General features: G+C 40.3%; 1 protein-coding gene across 2 annotated transcripts in view; it reads right to left on the bottom strand.

Annotated features, from left to right (window-relative positions):
• LOC138978405 (uncharacterized) overlaps positions 1–19,326 on the bottom strand; it is a 78,939-nt gene extending 59,613 nt beyond the window's left edge. The window contains exons 1-4 of one of the 2 annotated variants that reach the window (XM_070351137.1): positions 18,993–19,326; positions 14,707–14,772; positions 12,485–14,259; positions 8,695–8,755 (exon numbers count right to left, since the gene is read on the bottom strand). In XM_070351137.1, coding sequence (XP_070207238.1) covers positions 8,695–8,755; positions 12,485–14,096 — 1,673 coding nt within the window. In that variant the 5' untranslated portion in view covers positions 14,097–14,259; positions 14,707–14,772; positions 18,993–19,326. Of the gene's footprint in view, positions 1–8,694; positions 8,756–12,484; positions 14,773–18,992 lie in introns of both variants that reach the window. The other variant, XM_070351138.1, reaches the window with a different exon arrangement.
• Positions 19,327–19,728: the final 402 nt, after the last annotated feature.

Below are 19,728 nucleotides of genomic sequence, written 5' to 3'. Positions count from 1 at the left end.
GTAGGGAGTCCTCTGAGCCTCACTGATTAAATGTTACATTAGAACTGCCATTTACACCCTCACACAAGGTTTTAATTTTTCTTAAACTTAAATCGCTCTAAAAAATCTGTAATACTAATCTGATAAAAGCACACTCAGTTTTAGCATAGAAGCTCATGGATGTAGTGAAAATAGGCATTGGCAGTTGTTAAAACATCAAAATCCCCTTCAAATCGCTGAAAACTTTGCCATCCTTTTATCACAGTTTCAGCAGAGTTGCAAAACTTTTTCACAGTGGAGGAAAATAAGGAGACAAAAAAGGATAAGCTCTAAAAATTGCCACAACTTCTAAAATCCATTTCAGCACATTTTTCACAGAAATTAACTCCTAGCACCATCCCTGACAGCTGTATCTGATGTCATTTCAACAGGTCTCATTTAAAAAGGTTCACCTTCACCCATAACATTGCGTACTAAAGTAGACCCTTGCAAAACCTACCAGAGGACACAGGGAAATAACGGAGACTGCATCGCTTCCTGCAGCTGGTGGTACCATATCCACACCACATTCAACACTCGGTATCCACAAGAAGTACTGGTACTCATTTTTACAACAAAACTCTCCGTTTAATCCAACGCACATTTTCTGGACATGTCCGAACAGTGAACTGAAGGACGCACTCTAAACTAATGAGTCCCGATCGAAACTAGTCTGATCAAACTTCTGCACACATTTACTATGATTTCAAAGCGGTGTCCGTTCTGGCGTGAAGATGTGGGATTATGGGAGGGCTACATCTGTAAGCCGTCTGAAGATGACAGGTAATTAATTAGCCTCATCAATCCTTCAACTACATGCTGCATTACCTCCAGCGACGTTTTAAAGGCCCCCAGTCTGACCTCAAGTCCTATGTTAAAGGAAGGGGGATAAAGCCTTGAAACTGAAAACTCAACAGACAGTCTTGCAAATTGGTAATGGTTTGTTTCTTTGCTGAACACTAGAAAATTAGCATTCTAGCTTATTTCATAAATGTGACTTGAGAAAAGCAGATACAAGTCATTTAAAGTACCTGCTAGGAGAAAGGGGAATCGGGAGGGGGCATCAACTTTCGATAAACATTTAGAAGAAGAAAAATCATCTGATTTACAACTGGCAACAAACTAGAACTTATAAATCGCAAAACTTATAAATAAATGGAAAAAGACACCCATACCAATTTACCTATACATTAGAAATGATCACACTTTAACTGTAACCTTCAATAAAACTGACAGATTCTACTGGGGGTCAGCAAATCATTCACCCCCTGCATTAACTCGCTGCATCAAGACGGAAATAAATTCTCTTAAATCCCCTTTGGTGGACTTGAGTCATGTCTCTCCCCTAAAGCTAGAAAAAGCGTTCGCAGCCAAAAATATGCATTTATTCACCTAATGCTTCAAGAAAAAATCAGTGACTTATCTATTTTTCATTTTTTAAGAGTACGTGCATTTAAAAAAATCTAACTATAGGCGGAGGAGAATGCATTTATAAGGGTTTGAACTTCGAATTTATTACTGGGTTTTTTTTCTTCAATTTTGTTGTATCACTTGGCTTTAGAGAAACCTACATGTTTCAGTTGCAAATTTAGAAAAAGCCGGGCTTAGGACTGTTAAAATGTTATGCATGAAGGCTTGATAAATAGAATTGTTCAGGCTATTTTGGTTTCTCCCCTGTGTATTCATAAATACTTTCCTAATTTTTTTAAATTCAGAAAAGCCTCTCGGGGCTGTTGATTGTCATGAATGCCATGACTTGATCGATAGAATGGTACAGGTTATTTCAGTTGAACTGACATAATCTCAAAGCAGTTAAGTCTTTTTTTCTTTCCCTCATGAGCTCCCCAGCACGTCAGGACCTCTGACTTCTTTCTGGAGTATGTATAAACATATCATCTTCTACCAGATTCAGGCCTAAATGAGGCCTGATGGTTGAAAGTTAAATGAATATAGATGCACATAATAGTCTCCCCCCAAACTTAAAACTCTTCATGTTAGCCACAGTATCTGGATTTTGCAGGATGACATTCTGAGTTATGTTAAAGGCACAGTAAGCCTCCCGTAAACCATCACAGATACGGTCAGGCTTTTACACACAGTACAAACACCCTTTCATTTAAACACTCACCGATTGAGAACATCCTAGGTGCCCTCCGTAAAGAGCGAACAATTTTCAAAGAATTTATTTTTGCGTGGTTTATCTTACCTCTGAGCCATCGTGAACCCGTGTGATCCAGTTTCCCTTTTTCACAATGTAGTCGTCAGTTAGTCATTTGAATGCGACTCGATGTGAGCTTATCTACAATAGCACGTTTTTATGCACGAAACAAACGGCTATGGTTCACAAGAACTCTAGCAATGGCTTTTGACTGTTGAGAGGAACAGCGATATATGCATAAACCGTCGTCTGCTACGACCCTTGCGTGACCCTGTTTCCGGGCTTTTCTTTTTTCAAACTTTCACAACTTCGAATTGTACTGATCTTGTCTTGATGAAAAAAGAATTCTTTTATGATTAAAGAATGTTTGTGCAACAAGCTGTCAATTTATTATTTAGATTTTAAAAGTTAGGTCTAGCGCAAAAACGCACCACGGTCCAAAAACATTCTGATAATGATCGATCCACGGCTATGGCCAGTTTACATCGATAGAATGAGACCCGAAGGGAAGTAACTCATTTTTGACCTGAGTTCAGGATGGGTCCAAAAAGTGTTCGAGACAATCTGCAAAATTAATTCTTTAAAAATTGCTCGCTCTTTACGTAGGGCACCTAGGATGTTCCCGTTTGGTGAGCGTTCAAATGGAAGGGTGTTTGTACTGTGTGTAAAAGCCTGACAGTATCTGTGATGGTTTACGGGAGGCTTACTGTCCGGGCGTGATTTCCGGTATTGAATATTCATAACAGCCGTCCAGCACCAAAACGAGTCGCCTTTGTTGTAGAGGAACAAGTCCACGAAAATAAATTCTTTGAAAATTTCTCACGCTCGACAGAAAGCAGCCAGGATGTTCCCGTTCGGTGAGCGTTCAAATGGAAGTATGCTTGTACTGTATGTAGACGCTCGGGGGAGCTCTGTGATGGTTTACGGGAGGCTTACTGTGCCTTTAACCTTAAACCTAAATCAACCAATCAACCCCCTTCTACATCAGAGTCATGAGGTCTGTTCGCATAATCATTTCACGTACTAAAAGCACTTCTTACCTGGCACAATATGGATCAAATTAATTTTGTAAACATTCCCCAGTCAGCTAGGCTATCAATTCTGCTCTAAATGTGTGAAAGGTTTACTGAACACAGCTACCCTGGTGGCCTGAGACTTTTATGAGCTTGTAATGTTTACTGATAATTTATTTTCCCTTAAAAATGTATTTGTTAATTCGTTTTAACAAGTATTTATCACTTGTCTTACGCCTGGCCTGGCGTCCATGTGTCTAATCATACTCAGACACATAAAGGATCCCATCCCTCCCACCCCACCCCACCCCCTCCCACCCCACCCCACCCCCTCCCCCTGCAAACTTGATTTTTAGATGCATTAAATTGTTCTCTGTATTTTCATCTTTCTCTCAGTACCAGTGGCAAAAAGCATAGAGAGCCCAGCGAACAATATAATGAGGTTATTTCGGAGCAGCAGAAGCAACTTCCACAAGACGGCATATTTCTTTTTATGACATCAAATTTAGATGGCAGAATTTACAGTAGCAACAAAGCAATATATATAATTCTTTCACAATTTCTGATGTTTTATATATATATATATATATGTACACTAAAAAAATAAAGCAGTATTACTATACTGATGAAGTTAACTCATCAAAATTTTAAGAAAACAAAAAAATAAAATGTACAAGCAGTTTCAGTCAGGGAGGGGTACTTAGAGACTTGGAGGGGAAATATTATTAGGTCTATATATATATATATTTATATAGAGAGAGAAATGTTTATGCCGTGACAAAAAAAAACCCACCTCTTGCTCAGGGTATTCAGGGATAAAAATATACGATTTCATGAAAAGGGGTCGAGAGATAATATTGAGAATAAAGAATGTATGAACAAATATTAATAATACATAAACTAAGTAACACTTCAGGGGGTATTCATGCATGAGAAAAAGTTGAGAAGTGATCAAAATATGCAAAGAGAGAGAAATGCGTATTGACTATTAGCAGGAAAGTATTTTTGAGAGCTCACAGTACCTCAAACCTTACAAATATTGTGTATGATCAGAGGATTTTTAGCAAAATGTTTACAAGATGCAATTGCAAGTGTGTAGTATTTTCCATTCTAATCTAAATGCCCATGCCATTCTCTGCCACCAGGCAGCCTGAAACATGCGCCTAATATTCTTGGAATTTCTAAGGAAATGAGACCAATCCTTTGTTGTAAAATAAAATCTAGCAGTCAATCGGTATGAAAAAGTGAGTGGCTTGGGATGCGAAAACCTCATGCTTTTTATCATTTTTTACAAGTTATACTGATGAAAGTCTGTTTTCCCAGAATGCAAATGGGAAGAGTCCACATAAGTACTTCATAACAAAATGGCTGCATAAAGAAAGGTTGAGAGGGGTTGGTGGGCAGAGATGGGGGGGGAGGGGGTTATTCGGACTAAATCTTACTTTAAATTAGAACAAAGCTGTTATTCCCACCAGCCATGGGTTTGAGGGACATGCGATTTTATTTTACAGGCAGCATTCCTGTAACAGGCTTTACTTACAATTTCTGGGCCCAGCCACGAAGATAGCCGATTCCACTGCTATAGAACAAATACCACCGTTCATCAGTTAAACAACAGAACAAAATGAACATGGACAAACACAATATCTTTGATGTAAAGTACGTCAAACCTGGTATTTTCAGTTGATCATAACCAAGGCTTTTTTTTTTTTAATGTTGTGGTTGTTTTGTCTGTGTGTGTGATAGGGTTGAAGGCAAGAGCGATGGCAGTTTGAGGAAGAACACAGGAAGAAGACATGCAGGAAAACATTTCTTCTTCAGGGTTTGATAACCAATATGAGACAAAACACAACAACAACAATCTCTCCATGCAGTGAAACTTAGCATCCTTAAGGGGATACTTGTAACATGCCCTATACAGCAGAGAGAGAGAGAGAGAGAGAGAGAGAGAGAGAGAGAGAGAGAGAGAGAGAGAGAGAGAGAGAGAAAGAGAGAGAGACACACACAGACAGAGACAGACAGACAGAGACAGACAGAGAGACAGACAAACAGGACACACACAGACAGAAAAATAGAGACAGAGAGAAACAGAGAGAGACAGACAGACAGAGACAGACAAACAGGACAGAGAGAGAGAGAGAGAGAGAGAGAGAGAGAGAGAGAGAGAGGCAGAGACAGAGAGAGACACACAGACACAGAAACAGGAACTTCCCTTTTTCTGAGAAGGTAAGAAGGAATTTTATGCAAACATTCCCTTTTAAGGACCACTTGCTGCTAGGAGAAAAAAGCAACCCAAACCACATGGATCAACAAAAGGCCACCTTGTATGGCTTCCTCGCCCACTAGGATGACACCCCAAACAAGGATCAGGAGGCAGTGTAAAAGGGTTAAAGCCGCACACAATCACAGTCCTTCCCTCTTTCAGCCCATTAAGGCAAGATCCACACTGCACCATCCTTCTGATAGGGGGATCATTGTACAAGGCCCTCCACAGCAGCAATGGACAGAGAGAGCAAGAGAGAGAGAGAGAGAGAGAGAGAGAGAGAGAGAGAGAGACTACAAGAGAGAGAGACTCCAAGAGATCTCAGACAGAGAGGGTCAGGGAGCGAAAGAGGACCTTCCTTCCCCCTTGCAGAGAGGGAGAAAAAAGAAAGGCAAACTTTCCCTTTTGAAGGCCACTTTCTGCTTGGGTTGAGAAAATCATTGGCAGCAAGGGCATTCAGACATAATGGCTGCCTGCAGAGTCGGCTTCTGAGCCAGGGGGTCGTTAAGGACTGATCTGGCCTCGCTGGCCTTCTCTAATCGTCTGTGAGAGGGACAGCTACTCACTGCAGTGTTTAGGATTGTGGGGGATGAATTTTTGAGACGATGAAATGTTGCGCTTGTGTGTTGGTCTGTGAAGGAGACAGCTACAGCATGCAGCTCTGGGGAGCTTTTTTTCTCTTAAATGGCTGAGCTTCCCTTGCTTGCCCTTGCCTTAATAACAACAGGAAAACCTCTCGATGAGTTAAAGGAGCTTCAAGGATTTTAAGAAGAGATAAAATTGCCTATGAATACCACTTTTTTTTCCCTCACAAGTATCATTGGAGGATTAATAGCTTAATAGGAAGGAGAAAAGGTAGACAGAATACAGAGAAACAGATCTACAAAGTCTATGAGTAAATGCACATACAGTGTGCAGTTTTATATTTCAAATCATGAGTAAACAATCTCTCAGAAAAAAAAGAAAATCAATCAATTTTACTTGGGTGCTACAAATGGGTGCAGCTATGAGCTGCTACTTTAATTTTTTTCTTCCAAAATGTTCTGTTCAAATGCTGCAATCGTGCGGGTGTACAACCCTGTTATCTTTCACATAAGCAACTGTAGACCTATATGCCGAAGAAAAGATTACTGTTATTGTCATAGTTAAGGAGAGACATAGTTGACAGACAGAACATATCTAGTGTTACATTAAAGTCTCAATGACAAAAACACCAAGTGAACTTGGTTGCAAATGTAAACAAAGCTCTGCAAAGAAATAGGTCAAGGCAGGGACCTATATTTAGATAGGTCTATGGTCAAGGGAACATGTGTTGAAGTCCCAGATAAACCTGCACTGCCCCCTGTGATTGCTTTCTATTTTAGTTTATAGGTTTCTGTAACACTTACGCCAACCCCTACGCCTCTAAGGCTGCTGTAACCTTACAACTCACAAACACAGGCACACACACATTTCACTACACACACACACACACAACCACACACACAACCACACACACTGTACCACACACACATGCACAAACACATTGCACTAATTCATACAGAAAATGAGAAAGTCTGCCGCCAGCCACTTAAAAGTTTCAGATTTCAAGAATAGGCTCAGCTAAGTAGCAGTTACGTATACTCTCATTTCAGTCTTTCTTGAACAAAAAAATCAAAGCACATTAAGTTGCCCCTAGCTGCCCTTGCAACATAATTATGTCTTGTGAACCACTGAAAATAAAAGGCTCCACCAATATAAGCTGCTGAGTCACAAATACACCTGCTTTGATGTCAGGCAGTCCATATCTTTTCAAGTTTACCTCATCACACCTGTTATTATTCTGAAAACAAAAACTCTGGTAACATACATGTATTAACAATACATGTCCCCATTTGGCCACTGCTGCCACTGAGGATGTAAAATCTGAATTTCATCAAGCAAAAACTTGCATCTGCACTGCTCACATCAGTCATTCAGTGCTCACAACCAATAACTTTTAAGCCAAAAACCACTCACTTTCCAGACCATGATCACTGTCAATAATCACACTCAGCACGACCACCAACACAGCCCGCCCCACTTCCTCATCAAAGGCCTCACGTTTGACCAAACACAGGCCATCCATGCAGGATTGTTTGAATCCACCAAGGAGTGAGTGAAAGGGTGGCTGACAAGTGCTGGGGTCTGAGTCAAGGTTACAGACAGTCTCCTGATAACAGGGGGTTGGTCCAATTTCCCTGGTTGTTATTGTGGTGAGGGGAGATTAGAGGAGAGGGTTTGACACTGTGAGTGGAAGTATGATGGAGAAGCCCCAGAGAGTGTGAGCCAGAGACACTGTTTGCTGAAGATGAGTCCACATGAAAGGACCCTTGTGGCTGCTTCGATCAGCAAGTATGGATTTTGTGGGCTGCATGTTAATGGTAATTACTGTCGTCTCACTGAGTAGAATAACAGTTTCTGGTTAGTTTAAGCCCCTAATTCTACACGGACACACCCCAAACCATCTGCCATAAAATGCTGTGATGCAATCCTCAAAATTGTCATCTTTTCTGTTGTTTTGTCACAAGCAGAGAAAATTGAAGACAAGAGCTGTCAAGTAACACCAACAGTTGCAACTTAGTAACTGCAGAAAATGTTGGACTGATAATTAATAGAGAGAGAGAGAGAGAGAGAGAGAGAGAGAGAGAGAGAGAGAGAGAGAGAGAGAGAGAGAGAGAGAGAGAGAGAGCGTGCAGTGGGCAGTGTGCACAAGAGAGAGGCACACATGATACATCATGTAACAAGCACTGGTCAGGGAAAAGTAAAACAGCCTCGAGCCAGGCCCATAAGTGGTAAAATGTATTAGCTACTGTAGTCTATACAGTACTACATGTAGCTTCAACTTTCCCATTTTTCAGTTTTAACTGATTGGTTTCCTCATTTCCTTGTCGTCACAGGTTTGTCCTGTTTGAAGTATCTCAGCAATTTGATTCACAGAGTAATGAATCACGATTCATACTTAACACAGGCCACTTATTTTTGAATGTACAGCACTAAATTCAATTAATATCGAGAATAAATTCTAGTAGTAGTAGATGTAAAACAACTTCTGCAACATCCAAACAACAAGATATTCTTTCACATCATGTATACATAATTGAACTTGTATGTTACTATTGTTAGAATGTGCCATTTATGTCTTAATTCCCACTCACACATCCATTCATGGACAGATGTTTAAGTATTAAAAAAATGTGCACATAATATTAAACAAACATTACCTGTAAACTCCATGGCGACGCTCCGGTGCCTTTGGTCCTGAATCCTTGTCTTTCTCTCCACCTACAATTTGCCAAACAAACACCTTGCAAAGCACATAGTAAGTAAAACTAAAATGATAAAACAAATCAATTGCAAAATATGATGGAAGTAAACCTGCACGTATGCGTGCACGTCCACACACACACACTACAGAAATTGAACACACCTGCATGTACAATGTATTTCATAAAAAAAAGATCATAAATTGATTTGATTGACTGCTCCTCATCACATAGATTCACACAATAGCTGTTCTCTATAATTACCCTTCCTTTCCCAAATGCTCTGGTTTCTAATCATCTTGATACAACATAGTTGACCTTTTTTTCCCCTTCAATCTTCTTTTTACATTTAGTCAAGTTTTGACTAAATGTTTTAACGTAGAGGGGGGAATCGAGACGAGGGTCGTGGTGTATGTGCGTGTGTGTGTGTGTGTGTGTGTGTGTGTGTGTGTTTGTGTAGAACGATTCAGACTAAACTACTGGACCGATCTTTATGAAATTTGACATGAGAGTTCCTAGGTATGAAATCCCCGAACGTTTTTTTCATTTTTTTGATAAATGTCTTTGATGACGTCATATCCGGCTTTTCGTGAAAGTTGAGGCGGCACTGTCACGCCCTCATTTTTCAACCAAATTGGTTGAAATTTTGGTCAAGTAATCTTCGACGAAGCCCGGACTTCGGTATTGCATTTCAGCTTGGTGGCTTAAAAATTAATTAATGACTTTGGTCATTAAAAATCTGAAAATTGTAAAAAAACATAAAAATTTATAAAACGATCCAAATTTACGTTCATCTTATTCTCCATCATTTTCTGATTCCAAAAACATATAAATATGTTATATTTGGATTAAAAACAAGCTCTGAAAATTAAATATATAAAAATTATTATCAAAATTAAATTGTCGAAATCAATTTAAAAACACTTTCATCTTATTCCTTGTCGGTTCCTGATTCCAAAAACATATATATGATATGTTTGGATTAAAAACACGCTCAGAAAGTTAAAACAAAGAGAGGTACAGAAAAGCGTGTTATCCTTCTTAGCGCAACTACTACCCCGCTCTTCTTGTCAATTTCACTGCCTTTGCCATGAGCGGTGGACTGACGATGCTACGAGTATACGGTCTTGCTGAAAAATGGCATTGCGTTCAGTTTCATTCTGTGAGTTCGACAGCTACTTGACTAAATGTTGTATTTTCGCCTTACGCGACTTGTTTTTAAGTTTATAGGACTCATACATTGGCTTTAGGCCTCTACTGATCCAAATCTAAAATGTTGTATGTAATGAATGTGAATTAGGATCTTAACAGTCAAGTTAACAAATGCCTCCATACAATTTAATTTTAAAAAGAAACCAACTTAACTGATCTCTGCCTTCCAATATTTGCCCAATCTACATTCTCACTGCAAATACAACAGCACTGCCACTAAAAGGTAAAATCAAATCTTAACCTCAACATTAAAAAAAATTATCTTTACATTTTAAAATCATTTGTTTCTGCTGAATTCTCAGTGCATTGGCGCTTAGTAATGTCTAATGAACTTAAGGACAGTAGGAATAATTAGATCACAATTTTCTTCTGACCACAATCTGTAGCCTCTAACAATGACAGTTTGTTTGTTCGTTCATGGGCTGAAACTCCCACGGCTTTTACGTGTATGACAGTTTTTACCCCGCCATTTAGGCAGCCATACGCCGCTTTCGGAGGAAGCATGCTGGGTATTTTCGTGTTTCTATAACCCACCGAACTCTGACATGGATTACAGGATCTTTTTCGTGCGCACTTGGTCTTGTGCTTGCGTGTACACACGGGGGGTGTTCGGACACCGAGGAGAGTCTGCACACAAAGTTGACTCTGAGAAATAAACTTCTCTCGCCGAACGTGGGGACGAACTCACGCTGACAGCGGCCAACTGGATACAAATCCAGCGCGCTACTGACTGATCCACATCCCCGCCCGATAACAATGACAGTGACAGTAACACTTTAAACTGATGGCTCTTATGTCTTAACACTATCACTGTCACTTAGTGAGTCAGACTTTAGCCAGCCAGGCGATAATGATACAGAAATCCTATTTCCTGTATAACACTAGAGGGATGCAGACTTGTATGAACCTTGGCTGTGACACACCCTTAAACCTCAATACAGCTGACACAGACAGCTCTTGGGGAAGCTTACGATGTCTTAAGGTCCTGAGCAATGTCATTGTCAATGTCATCTCATATCAATGCGGTTTGACACTTGAGGGACAGCTTGTGGCTGGATGCAAACCTGTCACCATGATTTTTTTTATAACCCTCTGACAACTGATAGGGCCTAAAGTTTGCAACTTCATTTCTTAGCGCAACAGGAACTTCTAAAACACATGACGTCAAACTGAACGGTTTTATGTGCCACTTTCAGTTTTATTTTCACTTTTTTTGTTCCTCAGGGTTTTTATTTCTTTCTTATCTCTACGTTAACAATAACATACATGCACAGTAGAACTGAACAAGCACAATACAATTTTCTACAAATTTACATAGTGATATTGAAAGTGATAAAAGTATTGCCCGATTTAGCATAATTCATTTGTTTGTTTTTTAAACAGCAGTCTCTCCTAGTCCTACTCCCACAAGCTATACTCCAGTACTAAAGCGCAATGTGTCTAAAGCGCAAGTGTCTAACCTATCCCGTAAAGGCTTTCTATTAGCAACGGTTATGACTAAGAAACCTAATGAAGCCAAAACAAGCAACTCACAATAGTTAAGCATCTACATTGTACTATCTAGACTACACTATCAACATTGTACTAAATACACTGTACCTGTGACAGGGAAAAATGTGTGATGTTTGCATGCAAAGTAAACTGACATCTCATCATATAATCATCAAAGAAAACAGAGACAAATTAGAGAGAGATCAACAACAAAAAGTCAAAACTAAATAAAATAGAAAATAGACTTCTTTTCGTCTGCAGCCCCCAGTGCTTGGGTCGTTTCAAAAAATTAACATCTTCTCTCGATACGGTTTTACATTTAGCCTGTGCGGAACATGCTATGGTGATTTGCTGTAAAACCCCTGTGCCTTACAAATTTCTAAACTCAAATGAGTCAGAAGTAGTTGAAGCGGTGAAAAATAAAAAATAAGCGAAGTTGCAAAGACAAGGTGGAGGTAAGAGTTAAAGACCAAGTTTCATGATATAATATTTTGCCCGAGTGTTGGCCCTATCAAGTCTCATCCATCTTCTGTTACACTTATTTTTTTATAGGTGTATTTCTACCAGAGTAACACAAACAGTCATAAGATTCAGCTAATGCGTGTGCACACAATTTTACCTCCACAAATAACTTTTTGACTGAAGATTTAGTTCTGAAAAAAAGTACACTTTACAGTTACACTGAATATGAATTTTAAAGCAGCGCATTTTCTGAAATTAAATGAAGAATTGAAAGCTTTGTTACAGCTTTATTTTCCACTTGAGGGTAAATCAGTGTTGCATTCTGTTTGAGTAAACCTCAGTAATTTTATTTTTAGCTAAAAGCATCCGAAAAACGTTATACTTAAGGGGTGGGATAGGGAGAGAGGTTGGCGATTGGGGTGCATGCATCCATGGGCATAGTTCTGGGACCAAGAGGATGGCTGCATAATTCATGCCAATACTTTTGACTAATTTAAGTACAATACACACACTTACAACAACACATTCAACATGCAATTTTTTAAGGTCATACTAATTGCAAACAGGACTAATGATTGATTACCTTTTTCATCTCCCATTGACTCGTAAATGCCATCCTCTGCCCCTTCTTCAGGCATCTCAATGTACTCATTCTCTCCTCCCTGCTCAGGTTCAGACGACTTCTGACTTGCAGATTTTGGACCGCCTGCTTGAAACTTTCTCACCGGTTTCTCATCCTCGCCAGATGGTGGATGTACAGTGTTGATATGCTTGACAAAGTCTGACACCTTCATCCCCTTGTCAAAAATGGATTCTTCTTTCTTCAACCTCTCCTCCTCTGCGCTTGTTTTTGTCTCAACTTTCACCTTTCGGAGGTCCCTCACTTTGAGCTGAAGTTCTAAGTGGTCTGCGTTATCTGAATTTCGCCTCTCCTGGCTCTCAGTGGGTACGCCACGCTCAAAGTCGAATTTGAGCCGCTCAAACCGCTCATTGCTCAGTTTACGAGCACCGAGCACCTTAGAGGCAGCAACTTCCGCATTCTCTGGCTTTGCTTTAGAATCAAATTTCTTTTTCTCAAAGGAAGATTGCAGGTTATTCCCTCTTGTGAACTGCTTGCCAGCCGCTTCACTAGACGAAGGTTTGATGTCGCCTTTTCCTGTCTTCTTTGAATCAGAAGGAATCCTCTGCACTGGTATTTCTCGAATAATTCCTCCAGTTCCACCTGAACTCTTTGTGGAATTGTTCTGATCTTTGGAAGGCTTGTTGGACGTTAATGATGACGAAAATAATCCACTTTTCTTCTCTGTTGTTTTCACCGTAGTTGTAACTGCCGCTGTTGAACCTTTCCCTAATGGTTTGTTAGATTGTGATGCAGCTGAAGACAGCTGCTCAAATTTGTTCTTTTTGTCAAAGGCACTGCCTGTTGATTTTTTTGTGGTAACAACATGATGAACAGGAATTTCAACCCTACTCTCTTCCTTTTTTTCGACACTTTTCCACCCTGTGTTTCGTAATCCTTGACCAACAGGTTTCGAGTCCCCTGCGGCACCTTTAGGACTCCATGATCTGCCCGCAGAAGACGGCCGATCACCAATCTTTGATGATGAGGAAGATGTGCTCGAAGACTTGATGTTGATGTTTATTCTGCTTGGAAATGCATTATCTCTTGAGGAAGACACCGAGGACGCACTACCAACGCTACTGGAGAAAGTTGTGCCAGACTTTGGCGTGTTTGTCGTCACTTTTGTACGGTCCAGGCCTGAAGATGTCTTTGAGGTTAATTTGGTGTCTAGAACGGAACTTTTCACACCACCAGAAGTAGACGTAGCAGAAGAAATCCTGGTACTGGAGAGAACACTAGACTCTGTCTTTTTGGCTGAGAGTCCCGCATGTCCAGGACTAGATGAACCAGACCGAGGGCTGGTCGTCCCCGATCGCGGACTTACAGCTCCAGAACGAGGACTGGAAGCTCCTGAAGATGATGCAGTGCCAGCCCCACTACCCCCCTTTTTGTCGTCAAACATTGCCTTCAGATCGTTCACGTTTGCTGGTTTCAGAGGTGTGTGAATTGAGGAGGAAATTTTCCGTGCGGTACGAGAAGTGGTCACCGAAGATGCTGACGCCGAGAAGCCTTTGTCTCGTACTGGGTCAGCCCCAGTCCGTTTCAAGTTCACTCCGAATGGTGTTTTCTCCATCTTTGCTTGTGAAAGAGTTTAGATACTTTCTGGCAATATAACTTATATTCCTGTTGTTGCAATGTGCATTTTCAATCAAATGTGTCAGGATAGCACATCCTGATATGTGCCTTTACTGCTCTCCCGAGGGTCACATGGTTGCAGTGGTAGTTCTCTGAAACGACTTTTACCCAGACAAGAATAAGTTATAATGAATTGAAGTCACAGCAGTCTGTTCTTTGGGTCAGTCTCAGGTGGACTTGTTAGTTTTAATCTAATATTCAGTCAGTATTATGGACATGACTCACGATTAACCACTGTTAATGTTATAGGACAAATTACAATTCATTCTACATTTTTTCTCACAACAATTAAGTCTTGGACATGTATGTGAGATTATATGAACTGAACCACTGGTGCAGCTAGATAACAAACTAGATTATAGACAGCATGTGTATCTGATTCACAGTTTGTATAACAATATGTGAATTAATTTCAGTAGAAATATGATACTATTGTCTTTTTCTTTTTCAGATGAGTCAGTTAACACTTGCTCATGCCACCATGCTTTTTTAACAACTCTTGAGTACAGTATATTATGTGAGAAGTTCAAGACTGAAGTACTGCATACAGAATTTGTTTGATGACGTCAGTGACAACGGCTGTGCCAGCGGTATTCCCACTGCCTCCTTTGGTGCTGAAAGTGGAAAAGACATTCTAAGAAAGTGCAAGGGAAGCATAAAAAATTATTAGTTACCACTAATGCATATAAGCAAGAGAGTACATTAACTTAAGATGTGATTACGATCTAAACTGTGTGATATCAGTGATAAGAAACGATGCAAAAATAGTCAAACGTATTCAATACAAATTTGTAGAATTTTAAATAAAAGTGCAAATTTTACCTAGCTTCATCATGTTAGAACCAACACCAGTAAACTCAAAGCTCCTTTTCGAAATGCAAGGCTCATTTAGGTGTAACAGATTAGCGGTGATATGCATACAGTTGTAAATGACAAATTATCACGTCAAAACATGAATTCCATGTATGTGTTTCAGTTAGCTCAGCATAATAAATAGTCTGGGCTGTCAAGTGTCTACATACTCTAAGTCACAAAAATACTCAGGTGGTATACAAAATATTAGAAAATTATAACCTGAATAGAAATTTTGTAAATTATTTTAACTGTGCTAAAAGAATAAAGTTGATAACAGAAGTGATAACAAGGACAAGGTGCAATAATTAATATTTTTTTGAATTTTAAGTTACAATTAAGTACTTCATGTATAAAGTTACTGATAAAAAAAACAACTATGTCTTTACATGTACTGTAAATTTTAAAAAAACTTTTTGTAAGTTTAAAAAAAAAAAGAAGACTAATTTTTATGAAAATGTGCGTTTTTACTCTTCTGTGGTACTGACTGGTTTAACTTTACAGCACATTCATTATAGGAAAATAGTGGTTTAAGAATATATAACAAACACTGTTTCACACAAAACACTCACACACTACATGTATACAGGTGCAAAGAAGCACACGCTGACTAATACGTACTAATACATCAAGATGTAATTATTTAAAGTGACTTTGACAACTACATAAAAGCATCCCTAATCTCCAATAAACAAAAGAATAAAGTTATTAAAAAACGTACTGCCTGCAGCAGCTATATTAACACTTGTACCTATCTTCCTGAGGCTAGACTAAATATAGTACTAATACTGCCACACAAGCTAGTAATCCTCAAATGTACTTGATAGTATTACAGTGGAAACCCCCTTTCAAGACCAGGGCCGGACCAAGTTTGTTTGAGGGCGGGGGTCCAGGGGCCGCTGAGGGGTCTGGGGGTCATTTTTTGGTCTTTCCTTGCAACTGGGAATCAAAATTACACATTTTCAACAGTAACAAAACACGCGGAAGTGGGAAAGGTATAGGGGCGAGCACTCAATGATCTCACAGTGTGCGGTACAGTCCCTTTCCGAAACATCGGTTCCCCGATAGCGCAGATGATATCTTGTTGCAATCGATTCTCTGATACTATTAATACTAGTGATAATGTAGCGTGTGACTTGACTTGTGGCCTATGATCATGGACTTATAACGGGGAGGGCAGGCCGTTGTCGACTTGATGTTGTTCATAATTTGAAATAGTTTTAGAAGACCAAATAAACTACGCAGTGGCTACACTTACGCCGCCCGTAACTTTTCCCTTCTTTGCCTTGATTACGCCACAAAGCATTTCCCCGCCAGGGCCGCGCTCTACTTCCGGTTTGATCCATTTGGGCGGCCATTTTAAAGCGTGGGTCGAGTGAGGACAGACGTGTTCAACAGTTCATTAGTAGTGGTTGTGCGTTTCTACCCGTATGCAGGCCGGTTTACTTTAGTCATGGATAGCGGACTTCACAGCGAAGCAGTTTTGACAGTAGGAAGTACGTTCGAGTACTTCAACAGGTTGCAAAAAGTTATCTCGGACTTTGAAACGAACGCGTTCGTCCAGCTCTACGTTCGGTCGTCGCGAACCCTGCAGGTGCAGCGCAAACGAGCCCCCAGAAAGACTTTCAACGAAGCATTGCAGTTGGGCGAGTTGGACTATGCCTGCATCAATGGAGGACGAAACCATCTGATGCAAACAAACAACCACTACATTTTCCCTCCAATTAACCTGTACGCATAGTACACATACGGGGAAAATATAACCCAACATTCAGTACAGTACATCCTAGTACACACCATGGAGGAAACTCCACCACAAATGATTCAATCCTTGTTTGGAGAAACAAAATAACGGGATGGGTTGAACAAACAACTACTTCACTCCCCACATTCACCTGTACCATTAGTACAGACAATTCCAAAAATACGGAATAAACCCGTTAAAGGAACAGTGAAATCTATAATCACTGAGCCTCATATTATAAGCCTCAATCACTGAGAGGATATCTGGAAAATCAACCACCAGTACATACAAGTATGTCCTAACAAGGGACATGAATAATAGTGAGCGTGTTACGACAGTAAAATGGCGTCATGTCGTAACTAGAGAATGTCCAGGTAGGATCACGCCGCCCTGTAATCAAAGTCTGGCCGAGTGACTCTACGACTCGTGAAAAAGGTGTAACCGAAGCCTGCAGTGAGCGGGTTACGACAGTAAAATGACGTCATGCCGTAACTATAGAATTTCTGAGTCGAATTACGGCTTGAAAAAGGCATAACATTGATTAACAGTAGCCCATACCAATAAACTAAGGGAGTTGGGGGAAGAGCTTAAAAAGACCACATATTTTTTTTTCTTTCTCTAAGAGGTACATCGGATGGCCAGGGGGGGGGGGGGGGGGGGGGGGTTCCGGAACCCAGGACCCCCCCCCCCCCCAGATCCGGCCCTGAAGACCTACACAAATCTGAGAAAATCAGGTCTTAAGAGGAGGGAGTCTTAAAATGGGGGTAATTTTACGGTGATTAAGAACAGAAAGTCTGAGAAAACAAGGTTTTAAAAAGGAGGGAGTTTTAAATTGGGGGGTCTTAATAAAAAGGGGGGTTCCAATGTCCACTGTAGTACTATACTGAAGATACCTTGCCCCTAGCATCTAGAAATGACTGGTCGTAACTTAGTTGTCAGTAAAATATTACTCGTACATTAAAGGCATACTAACGCACTCCCGTGTTTACAAAGTGTAGTTTGCCCACAATCAATGTCAAACGCACCATAAGACCATATAATGACGATACGTCACCATGCGCGGACCATAATACATGCATTACAGCTTGTTCTAGCCTCTGAAAAAGTGAGGATGTCAACAAAGCCGCGGTGTTCTCTCCCTTGCATCAACGTTACATGTGTTGCCAAATCTATAAATAGGACGATCCAGATCAAAATGAAAATTCAAATATCTCAACATTTAAGGGATCCTAGACCACAATATTTTGCAGGGAACTTAATTTAGTCTGTCTCCAGCTGTTGGTAAAGCAATTAGCGTGTATAGTCATCGAGTACATATGGCTTTAATACTACTAGTACTACATGTACATGAATACGTTATTCTGTGAAATAATTTCAAACAAGTGCATGATCTTATCGTTATTGAGTTTCAAAGATTGTGAATGTGATATATATTATTAATCAATTTAATGTGTGTATAGCATTTGTTCAGCATAGTTTTAAGTTTGCCTGTCTATACTCTTTAGCCACCTCAACTGACAGAGCTCTCTGTACCAGTACAAACTGGACAAAATAGTACACCACTTTTCACTAATGAACAATTAATAAGAACACTATCTTATTGAATATTCAAACTTTGTTAGGTCATAAGGGCAGTCCTTCCCCATAAAAAGTTTCTTTCTCAATATAATTGCTCTATGAACACATGTGGGTTGTGAGACCTCTGAGCGAGGAGGATACTTCTGATGACACACCGCCCCACAGTCATAAATCATTTGACAGTCTTTCTTCTTCTACCGAAGTAATCAAGGCTGACTGAAAATTGTCAGAGACTGAGGTCAGTTTACAGCTGCGATTATCACAGTTTTTGCAAACAGTCGCATCTGAGGTGTCTGTAGTCACACTTGTCGCTCTAAACTAATCTCACTTTCGACGACGTGCAAACTCAAGAACTAGAGAGATCTGTCAATGGCTATCGCTTTCGCCGAATTTTGTCGTCTGCCTTGGACAGCCATGTTTAATTAGAACACATAACGGCGCAAACTTTGCCCAAAGCAACCTCACAGCGGCGGCATGTCAACAGACTAGGGTATACAAGGATGAATGCTTCCCTATTCAATCAAATCGCACGCGCACCTTCAAATCAAGCAGACGAACTATGCAAACAGAAATGAGACTGAGAGACACTTCGCTTCCGCGATCGGTCAAGGCAACAGTATTCAACGCCTTACGTTGTAAACCTGGGCGTGATTTGCTTACCAGTTGTTATCGAAGCAGACGATTATCTGAAAATGACACAACTGAGGTCGATCCCACTACAAAGGCGCTCCAAATACTATTTTGTTGACGTGAGTCACAATTTGACACTTTACAGGTGCGCTGGCACAAGTTCTTTCCCCGGCAGCTATTCCCACCTCCTCCGCTGTGGGGCGCTGCCTATCTTCACTTCCGTGACTCTGCCAGCCAAAGAGAAATGGCGAGACAATCGCTTCATTCACAAGCTATCTTGACCTTGTCGCGAGCAGCACAAACGATCGATTCTCTTGCCGAGGAAAACCGGGGTTTCCCTGGCTAGAGATAATAAAAGCGAATATTTTCCATCAAGGAAATGGGTTAGAGCTGTCTGTGATGTATGTCTGGGGTCAACAACATACAAGTACATGTAAAAGCTAAGAAAGAATAGCTGTGTGTGCGGTGTGCTTGTGCTCGAAGCGGCCGCGGCGGCAGTCGTGCTTGGGTGCAGACGCGCTTGGCTAGCGGCAAGTTATTTCCGCGACTTATTTTCAATCTGTGTGTACGTGTGTGTTTCGTCTGTCTGTTTTCTATGTTTGTGTTCCTCTTATACCCGCACAGGATTATTGTCAAGAAGGACGGACACTTGTCATAATATCTGGACTTACTTATGTTAGTGAACAGACGAGATCGTAAACATGAATAGACGAGAAATTAAATCTGAAAAAACCCACTTTTTATTTTTAACGCTCAGAATAAAGAA

The sequence above is a fragment of the Littorina saxatilis genome, linkage group LG10, assembly GCF_037325665.1.
Source record: "Littorina saxatilis isolate snail1 linkage group LG10, US_GU_Lsax_2.0, whole genome shotgun sequence".
Lineage (NCBI taxonomy): Eukaryota > Metazoa > Mollusca > Gastropoda > Littorinimorpha > Littorinidae > Littorina > Littorina saxatilis.
This window is presented reverse-complemented; position numbering and strand designations above follow the sequence as displayed.